The sequence below is a fragment of the Camponotus floridanus genome, unplaced genomic scaffold (assembly GCF_003227725.1).
Source record: "Camponotus floridanus strain SB8 unplaced genomic scaffold, Cflo_v7.5 scaffold182, whole genome shotgun sequence".
Lineage (NCBI taxonomy): Eukaryota > Metazoa > Arthropoda > Insecta > Hymenoptera > Formicidae > Camponotus > Camponotus floridanus.
This window is the reverse complement of record NW_020229306.1, coordinates 92,325-103,529: the sequence shown is the minus strand read 5'-3', so window position 1 is coordinate 103,529 and position 11,205 is coordinate 92,325. Positions and strand designations below refer to the sequence as shown.

Genomic DNA, 11,205 nt, shown 5'->3' with positions numbered 1-11,205 from the left:
GGCAATCGCGGAAGTTAAGTGAGAGCGAGGCCGGCACATTTTTATTTTACTGAAATGGTAGACAAATTTTTTTCCATTTTAATTGTTCATAACTAAATTGTTTGTAAAATTTTATGCTGTGTTATTATGACATGTATATTACAGATAAAAAATAGAACACTGTTACCAAAACCAGAGTTGGGAAAGTTACTTTATAAAAATAACTCGTTACCGTTACCGTTCTTTTTTCTAAAAAGTAACTCGTTATCGTTACCATTATTTAAAAAGTAACGAATCGTTACAATTTCCGTTACTTTTTTGTATATAATACAAATTTTATGCACATATTACAAAATTAAATTAAACACTATAAACTTATAATAAACACTAAAAATTTTTAAAAATTATTTTTTATAAAATAACAAAAACACGATATAATTTTAATTGCTATCGTTATTAACATAAAATGTAATAATTTTGATAATATATAATAAAAATAATTTTAATAAGATATTTTAAATAAGAATTTTTAAAAAATTATTAACAATTTTTTTTTAAAAATGCTGTAAATGTAAATTAAAATTTTTCTTATTTATTTATTTTTCTATAAATTTTCTATAAATAGATACGGTTAAAATCTTCTTCTTTACATCTTTAACTTTATAAAATTTTAAAATCCTAGCTTATATTAATTTACGAATCAGATTTTAAATTAACAATAAAACTTTTTAATTTACATTTACAGCATTTAAAAATTTTTAAGAAAAAGCTTGTTTGTAACTTTTTAAAAGTTTTTTTATTTAAAATATCTTATTAGCAAAATTATTACTTTTATTATATATTATCAAAACTATTGCACCTTATATCAATAACAATATCATTATTAAAATTAAAATTATATTGTTTTTCTTACTTTAAAAAAATTTTCTTTAAAAATTTTTAGTATTTAATGTAAATTTGTAGTGTTTAATGCTTTGGAAACTTTTAACCTGTAAAAGTTTGTTAAAAATTATAGGATTTTTAAAATAAAAAATTACAAAATTTTATCGAAATTCTTTATTTATCTTTAAAAGAATTTGCTGCTCAATAACATCATCAGACAAATGTCCACGTTGTGGTGTCAACACGGAGCCGCCGACGCTAAACATGCGTTCTACTGATGCACTACTTGGTAGCGCAGTATTATATTTAATAAAAAGTTTTTTAATTTTCGGATAATCATTCAACATTTCTATGTTACAATTTTTAGATTTCAGAAACCTTTGCAACTCTTCTTCTTCTGATTCATTCTGTGCCATTTTTTGTTGCTCAAAGATGAAAAAATCTTCGTGATCATCAGATTTTCCAGTTTTTCGAGAACTTTCGGTTGATCGGATTCCTAATAAATTTTCCAAGTAATTTTGGCAAGTTTTTTCTTCTCTGCGGTTAACCAATTTAATTTGAATTTGGGGTGTAGACAACTTGCAATTATCCAGTCTTTTTTTTTAAACGTTGTACAGAATCTGAAATTAAATATAAATATATGACAAAATTAAATATGTAAATAACATTATTTTTTTCTATTAAAATACTTCTTAACCAATATTTTAAAATAAAAAAATATTTTATTAATAAAATCTTTATTTAAACATATTAAATATTAACATATTATTTAAATTAATGACGTATTAATTACATTAATGACTCACCTTTCATTTAAACCTTGCTGAATAGCTAAAATCAATGAATAACAATTTTTAAGATTGGATTTACTGAGAATTTCCAATTTTTTTGCAACGTACTTAGAACTGGTAATAAATATCCCATATACATTCCTGTATTACTTTGCAGTATGTCTAATGCTCGTGTCAAAGGTTCCATTACCTAATCAAAATCAAGAAAATTATAGATGATTAGAAAAAATAGATAATAAAATTAGATAATAAATAGAAATTATACAAGGTAAACCACTTTATTTCCTCCACTTAAATATTTTTTTCCTACTCTTTTTATAAAAATAAAATGAATCAAAATTTTACCTGACAATATTCTTCCAAAAATTTAATTTCATTATCAGTTAATCTTTGTAAATCACAATAATCCAAACATTTATTTATTTTTTCCGTATCACTTTTTAAAAGCGTTACCAACTGAAGTACTGAATCAAAAGTAGAATTCCACCTATTGAAATATGATTATAAAAATAGTAGTTAGTAATATATTAATAATTTTTTATTATTATATAGAAAAAAATTTATTATTTATACAAATGTAAATAAAAATAGCATAAAAAATTTTTTACCTTGTAACAACCGGGGTTTTTAAGTAAACACCACAATATTCTTTAATTTTGTCTGCTACTTATGTTGATTGATTTTGCTTACTCCACAATTTTGATAATTTGGCAAATATTATTCTGTACTTTTTTTTGTACAAGATATCATTATCTAACGCTTTTTCTGAATCTTTCACCGCAATAAGATTTAACGTGTGACTAACACATTTATGATGTGATGGAAGAATGATCAAATCTGCATCTTCTGTATCGGCCGTAATTAATAGATCATTTAGATTATCTAATTAATAGATATTTAGAAATTCTATGGTCTCAAAATCCTCATCTTCATTTTCGTTTTTTTCAAAAATTCTAAACAATTTATAAAGTTTGTTTATAAATTAAAACATTTTAATATAAAAAATTTTCAATACAGAAAAATAAATCTTGACATAAACAAAACTTATATAAAACTTTAAATTACCGAAAAGCTTTAACGAAATTTGATCCGTTGTCGGTTGTTGTGTAGCATACTTTATTTTGAATATGATATTGTAAAAATATAGAATTAATTGCTTTAGCTAATATATCATAGGTATGTTTGCCTTGTATTCTGCAACAAGCCAGTGCAGCTGACTCTCTATTTAAATTTTCGGGATTAATCCAATGGACTGTCATTCCCAAAAAACTTCTAAAAAAATAAAAAATTTAAAAATCTCTCTAAATTAACAAAATATTAAATTAATTAAATATTAAATTAATTAAATATTAAATTAAGAAAGGATATTTAATATATAAGAAAACCAAAATGTTATTAAAAAGTTGAACCTTTTCGATTTGCTCCATAAATCTGTTGTAGTAGAAACTATTTCAATTTGAGTTAATTTATTTTCAAGAGCAGTTTTCATTTCAAGGTATATTTGACCAAGTTTTGCTCTTAAAGTTTTCCTACATAATATTCGGACAGATGACTCCAATTCTAATCAAATTGATAAATGCTGGGCTATCTACAATTGATAGAGGTTGGATATCTTCTATAATGAAACGTAATACAGCAGCATCTAACATTTTTTGAGTAATTGCAACACTTCCAGAACCCCATCTTTCTAAAGTTTGTTGTTTTTTTTTAACCGGATTTTCTAAGTTATCTTCATTACGTCTCTTATTAGTTATTGCCAATTCTGCTTTTGCCTTTTCTATCTGTTTTAATTTGTATGGATGTTTTGCCTATTAATTTATATTATAATAAAAAATCAGTCTTGATATAAATATACATATAATAAACTTTATTCTAAGTATAGAAAAATAGTGTAATAATAGCATAAATTCTATTAAAAAATGCGTGTAATATATTTTAATAAATGAGAAAAAGCTTTCAAAAACAGAAGAGAATAAGAAATATATTTGAGAAAAAAATTAATTATCATAAAAATTCTGAAAAATAGAATTGAAGCTTGTAAAAGTTGTTGCATTCATATTTGTAAATATTAAAAGAAGAAAGAAAGAGATGTCTTTGTGTAATTAGATAATTAAAAATTATCTTATCAAAAAACACATGATCAAAAACATCTTATCAAAACACAAATGTAATTAAAACAAATGTTTGACTAAACATTAAATGATAAATCATGCTACAATAATTCATGCAAAGTATCATACTTTTTTCTATACATACTGTTTTAAATTGCATGTTTGATTTAAAGTACAATGTTTCGTGATATTGTGTGGATTCCCAAGTCTAGAAATTTAAATTGTATAATAATTTTTAATTTAAATATTTTACATAAAATTTTTTATTAAATAAATAATACTTACATTTAGGTGTTTCTTTAAATTTGCCGTCGAGCTTTTATTTGCGTGAATAATCTTTCCAGTGCAAAATTTGCAAGCAAAAGCATAATTTTTTTCATTAGAGAGATTCGATCGAAAATCGAAAACGCCGGAATACGCCGGCCATGGCATTTTACATTCCTCTTTTGAGGATTGAGATGTATTCGCACTATTCACTTCGTCCATTATTTTCCACTTTTTATTTATATAATGCCGGCGAATGTAAGCACGTGCTTGTACTGCATGCGAGCAGTACCTGCACGCATGCAGTACAAGCACGTCTAACCTGTCTAACCTACATAATGAGAGGTAATAAATCGCGACGAGAAAGAAGTATTTCAACATAACTTTTATATCTATATAAATTGAACAATATTGTAGCATGCTTATATGAATAAATCAAGCTACTTACAATGTCGTCCAATATCGAATCAATTATCGATAAACTATAAACTTCGTTCGCATTGTGTTTACTGCTTTCGTTCTCATCTGATCTCGAAATCAACTGCTAGCTGCTAATGTGCCAGTAGCCAGAAAATCTATTGGCTCCTGCGACACATGACGCGAGACCGACCGTGTATCTCAACGCGAGACCGACCGTGTATCTCAATGCGAGACCGAAAATTGATACATATAACGCGAATGATAGACAGAAATTTGAAAAATGTAAAAGTAACTATTAAATTCGTTACTCGTTACTGAAAAATGTAACGAAGTTACTTTTTCCGTTACAAAAAAAATTTGTAACGCCGTTACCGGCATAGTTACTAAAAAAAGTAACTGTAACGGTAACGGCGTTACAAGTAACGCGTTACTTCCCAACCCTGACCAAAACCATAATATATAAATGCAAAATGTATATTTATTATAAAATAAATCGTTTACACACACACGTGCGCGCGCGGGGGTATGAGGAATGTAAATTGGCAGGGAACGCAGTTAGAAGTCCGCAGCGCGTTTATGATCAATTATATATATATATTTTTTAATAACATTTACTTCCTTAAAACATAGTTTTGCTTTGTAATACCTGGTTTTCATTGAATGGAATCCGGAAGTGATGAGACAAATGCAGTTGTAAGAAAATGCTGTTAGAAGTCAATCGAGCCGTTATTGTTAATTATTTCGTTTTAATTGTTTATAACTGTTTCCGTGCGTGGACAAACGAAATTTTTTGTTGGACAAATGTGGACAAATCGTGGACAAACGAATGCTATCAGAATTTTATAAAAATTCGCAATTGGGGGTGCTAATAAAATTTTTTCAAACTTTTTTTGTTGCAACTATTTTTGAGAAGGTGGACAAATGAAAATTTTTAGTGGACAAATGTGTACTAATCCTGGACAATCGTTTGGTGCTTTGAAATTAAAGAAATCTTTTCATGAGGGCGCTAGTGATAAAATTTTTTCGAAAAAGTTTTTTCTGTCATAACTTTGTTTTGGGAGGTGGACAAACGAAATTTTTTGTTGGACAAATGTGGACAAATCGTGGACAAACGAATGCTATCAGAATTTTATAAAAATTCGCAATTGGGGGGTGCTAACTTCACAGAGCTCAAATGTATAAGCTTTTGCACGCTTTGACAAATGAATTAAACAAATAATGAATTACATAAGATAGCATATATATCCCGATAAACATTTTGGTAATTATAATCACGCTATATTTTGCAAAATATTAATTTTTTAATATTTACAAATCCAATATATATACTGTGGCGTCCCTGACGCTCGCCACATCGAGCGCGATCTCAGGAAGCGCCGACCTGACGCTCGCCACATCGAGCACGTTCTCGGGAAGCGCTGACTAGAATCATGAAGTTGGCGCAACATCAGTTTTAATTAATGCCGCTGAAAGGCGCGGCAGATTAAAATAATTTTCTCGCTATCGGAAAACATTGAAAAGTGTATATAAGAAGATGCGGTCAACGACTTATCAATCACTTGTAACCTCGCAACAAATAGCTTATAGCTATTCAGCGAATTCTCTTTTGACCCTTGTGATTATTCTTTCCTCCGAGACCTTCGAGATTCTCCGAGACCTTCCAGATCTACGAGATCCACGAGATCTCCAGATCTTCCAGAACCTCGAGTCATCCAGATCTTCGAGAACCTCGACTCCTCCAGATCCTCCAGATCTTCGAGAACCTCGATTCCTCCAGATCCTCCAGATCTTCGAGAACCTCGAGTCCTCCAGATCCTCCAGATCTTCAAGAACCTCGAGTCATCCAGATCCTCCAGATCTTCGAGAACCTCGAGTCATCCAGATCCTCCAGATCTTCGAGAACCTCGAGTCCTCCAGATCCTCCAGATCTTCAAGAACCTCGAGTCATCCAGATCCTCCAGATCTTCGAGAACCTCGAGTCCTCCAGATCCTCCAGATCTTCGAGATCCTCGAGTCCTCAAGATCCTCTAGACCTTCAAGGACCTCGAGTCTCCCAGATCCTTCAGACTCTCGAGTCTTCAAGATCCTCCAGACCTTCTAGATCCTCGAGACGTCCAGATCCTGCCTAATCTTCCAGACCATCAATACCTCCGAGACCTACTAGATCTTCAAGATTTCCAAGATCTTCCAGATCTACTAGACCATACCGGATCTTCGGAGATCTTCCTCTATGGCCACTGACCCTCGGAAAGTTATCCAGTTTTTTCCCTGGAAACTTATACCAATAGACCTGGTCGAAAGAAGATTCTCTCGAAGATTTTCTCCCATCCCGGTGACTCTTAGAGCATCTCCACCAAGGACTCCTCGTTCCTCCAACAGAAAATCTAGGGGGACTCAAACCGAAGCAAGAAATAGTCGAGGAGAAAAACTAGCGAAGATTAGGATAACTAAGACCTCACCAAGAATAACTTGGCAACCAAAAATCATTGAAATAAATAATAATGTAAATAAATAATAAATAAATATTAATGTAAAAAAAGACCACAAAACTGGTGACCCCGACGTGATATGGACGGAGACAACCAACAAATTGGCCGCCTCGCAATCAAGGCACCTCCTTTCTGGCCTGAAGAACCTGAACTCTGGTTTGTTCAACTAGAAGGCCAATTTACACTAGGAGGAATAACACAAGACGCAACAAAATATTTATATGTTATAGCACACATTGAAACTAAGTACGCTCGGGAAGTAAGAGACATTATTACGCAACCCCCGGAAGCCGGAAAATATGAAACAATTAAAAAAGCACTTATACAACGTTTGACAATCACTCAAGAACAACGAACTCGCCAATTACTTGAGCATGAAGAGTTAGGTGATAGAAAACCATCTCAATTCCTACGACATTTGCGAACACTTGCCGGATCAAATATACCGGAACATCTTCTCCGCACTTTATGGATTGGACGACTGCCCTCACAAATGCAAATCATATTAACAACAAGGTCAGAAGACAGACTAGAGGAAGTTGCTGAACAAGCCGACCGAATTGCCGAAGTAACAAACCGATCAATAGCAGCTACTACAAACAGTACTACCGAAAAACAGACGCTAGAGGAACAAATAAAAAAATTAACTGAGCAAGTCGCAAAGTTAAGTAGAAGACAATTTAATCGCTCTAGAAGCCGATCCAGAAATTGGTCGCCAAGAAGACGATCGCAGAGTAAATCACAGAACCAAACAAGTCAAGAAGACGAGGAAACCTGTTATTACCATCGACGTTTCGGAAACAAGGCTAATAAATGCCAGCAACCTTGCAAATTCAAAAAGGAAAACGAAGAGGAGAGTCATTAATGGCGACAAATGACTCGAATCCTCATACTTGCCGTCTCATAATCACAGATATCAAAACCAAAGTCCCATACCTAATAGACACGGGATCAGATGTCAGCGTCTATCCTCGCAAATTAGTCCAAGGTCCGCTTTGGTCAAGCGCATATCAACTTTACGCAGCTAATGGAACGATTATACGCACCTTTGGACAAATAACGCTGGAACCAAATTTTGGACTAAGGAGAACATTCCTTTGGCGGTTTATCATAGCTGATGTCACACAACCACTCATCGGCGCTGATTTTCTATCTTTTTACCACCTGCTTCCAGACTTACAAAAAGGACGACTAATCGACGGGAAAACAGGACTTTTTACACAAAAACTAAAACCCGTTGGCGAGAAGGGGAACATCAGCTCCATCAAAATTTTACCAAAACGGATAAAATACCGTAACCTTCTCGCAGAATTTCCCGACATAACTAAATTAGGCGGAGTCAGAAAAGAAACTCGACACTCAACAGTCCACTACATCAAAACCACGGCAGGTCCACCAGAAGGATGCCGCCCACGCCGTTTAGCTCCCGACAAATTAAAAGCAGCCAAAGCTGAGTTCGATCTTTTACTGAACGAAGGGATAATTCAACCTTCAAAAAGCCCCTGGGCCTCTCCTCTCCATATGGCACCCAAAAAAGAAAATTCTTGGTGACCTTGCGGAGATTATAGAAAATTAAACGCAAAAACCGTACCAGACAGATACCCAATACCTCACATAGAAGATTTCAGACGTTAGAAGGCAAAAGAGTATTTTCAACCTTAGACTTGGTTAGAGCATACAATCAAATACCTGTACATGAAGAAGATATTCCCAAAACGGCAATTGCAACTCCTTTCGGCCTTTTTGAATACAAATATATGCCTTTTGGATTACGCAACGCAGCTCAAACATTCCAGCGTTTCATTAACGAAGTCTTGCATGGACTAGATTTTTGCTATACATATATTGACGACATCCTCGTGGCATCTAAATCAGAAGAAGAACATGAAACACATCTACGGGAAGTATTCCAGCGTTTAGACAAATACGGCCTAATTATAAATCAAACAAAATGCATTTTCGGGGAAAACCAAGTAAAGTTCTTAGGATATTTGGTTACAGTAGAAGGAACCAAACCTCTTCCTGAAAAAGTGAAGGCAATTGAAAATTTCCCAAAACCCGAGACAGTTAAAGAAATGCGTCAATTCCTAGGAATGTTAAACTTTTACAGAAGATTCATTCCTGGGTTAGCTGAGGACCAAGCCAAGTTAAATGAAACACTATCTGGCACTTTTAAAAAAAAGAAAGCACCCATTATGTGAACTCAAGATTTAGAACAAGCTTTCGAAAAAACAAAAAAGAGTTTATCCCGAGCTACACTCCTAGCTCATCCGGACCCTCAGGTTGAGTTAGCTCTAACTACTGATGCCTCCGATAACGCTATGGGAGCAGTAATACAACAAAGAATCGGAAAAGATTGGCAACCTCTGGCTTTCATGAGTAAAAAATTTAGTCCAGCACAACAGTCCTTACGACAGGGAGCTGTTAGCGATTTATTTAGCAGTTAAACACTATCGGCATCTCCTAGAAGGACGAAATTTTACAATTTATACTGACCACAAACCTCTCATTTACGCTTTTAACAAAGATCCGCTCCGTAGTTCTCCACGTCAAGCACGCCATTTGGAATTTATTGGGCAATTTTCCACGAATATTCAACACATTTCCGGGAAAGAAAACATAACAACAGATACCCTATCAAGAGTGGAAAGCATTCATAACGCGATAAACTTCGAAGAGCTAGCTAAATCACAAGAGGATGTAGAGCTCCTGGAACTTCTGCATGGGAGTGGAACTCTAAAATTAAAAAAAGTATCAATTCCAGAAACAGAGATCACGCTATTTTGTGATGAAGAATCAAAATTCTCACGTCCATTTGTAACTAAACCATTCCGAAGAAAAGTTTTCCAATCGTTGCATGGTCTTTCACACCCTGGGATCAAAGCAACTGCAAAACTAATAATGCAACGTTTTGTTTGGCCAGGAGTTCAACGCGATTGCCGCAAATGGGCGCAAGCCTGTCTTCAATGCCAAAAAGCAAAAATTACCAGGCATAATAAAGCACCAATCGGAAATTTCCAAGTTCCTTCAAGACGTTTCGAACACATTCACGTCGATATCATTGGACCTATGCCATCCTCCAAAGGACATCGATACTGCCTTACAATAATAGACAGATTTACAAGATGGCCTGAAGCGATACCACTTCCAGACATTTCAGCAAACACTATAGCAACAGTCATTTTTTCAAACTGGATGGCAAGATTTGGCATACCGGTACGCATAACTACTGACCAAGGCCGACAGTTTGAAGCAGAATTATTCAAACGTTTGATGCAAATAACCGGCTCCACGCATCTTAGGACCACAGCATACCACCCAGCAGCAAACGGTTTAGTAGAACGTTTCCATAGACAACTAAAAACAGCTATTAAATGTCATCAAACAGAAAATTGGGTTGAAATTTTGCCTATAATATTAATGGGAATTAGAGCAGCATGGAAAGAGGATCTGCAAGCAACAACAGCAGAAATGGTTTATGGAGAGCCAATCAAATTGCCAGGCCAATTCTTACAAAAAAATATTCCTGAAGTTCTTGAAGAAAACCAAGGGGAAGTTTTGGAAGAACTTAGGAAAAACATACAAAAATTAAAACCTCAAGAGATCAAAAGACACGGAGGAACAACTACCTTTATTTTCAAAGATATGAGAACAACAACACATGTTTTTGTGCGTAACGAGACACTTGGGGGAGGCCTTCGATTTCCGTATGAAGGGCCTTATAAAGTACTAAAAAGAAACGAAAAAGTTATCACTATCAACAAGAACGGCAAGAATATCAATGTGTCCATAGATAGAGTTAAACCAGCTTACATCCTTGAAGAAGATGATATCTTAACAAATCAACAGAAAATAACAGATAAACCGCAACCGGAAAAACTTCGAACGCGCAGCGGTCGGACTTCCAAACCACCGGTCCGTTTTCAAATCCCTAACTAATATACAGTGGAGGGGGTCGTGTGGCGTCCCTGACGCTCGCCACATCGAGCGCGATCTCAGGAAGCGCCGACCTGACGCTCGCTACATCGAGCACGTTCTCGGGAAGCGCTGACTAGAATCATGAAGTTGGCGCAACATCAGTTTTAATTAATGCCGCTGAAAGGCGCGGCAGATTAAGATAATTTTCTCGCTATCGGAAAACATTGAAAAGTGTATATAAGAAGATGCGGTCAACGACTTATCAATCACTTGTAACCTCGCAACAAATAGCTTATAGCTATTCAGCGAATTCTCTTTTGACCCTTGTGATTACTCTCTCCTCCGAGACCT

The 11,205-nt window shown here is 34.0% G+C and overlaps 1 protein-coding gene across 1 annotated transcript; it reads left to right on the top strand.

The window, feature by feature from the left end:
- The first annotated feature begins 7,015 nt into the window (after window positions 1–7,015).
- Window positions 7,016–7,801, top strand: LOC109609961. Its single transcript, XM_025407659.1, has one exon. It carries the CDS (start codon window positions 7,016–7,018, stop codon window positions 7,799–7,801), a length of 786 nt encoding a protein of 261 aa, XP_025263444.1.
- The last annotated feature ends 3,404 nt before the right edge of the window (window positions 7,802–11,205 follow it).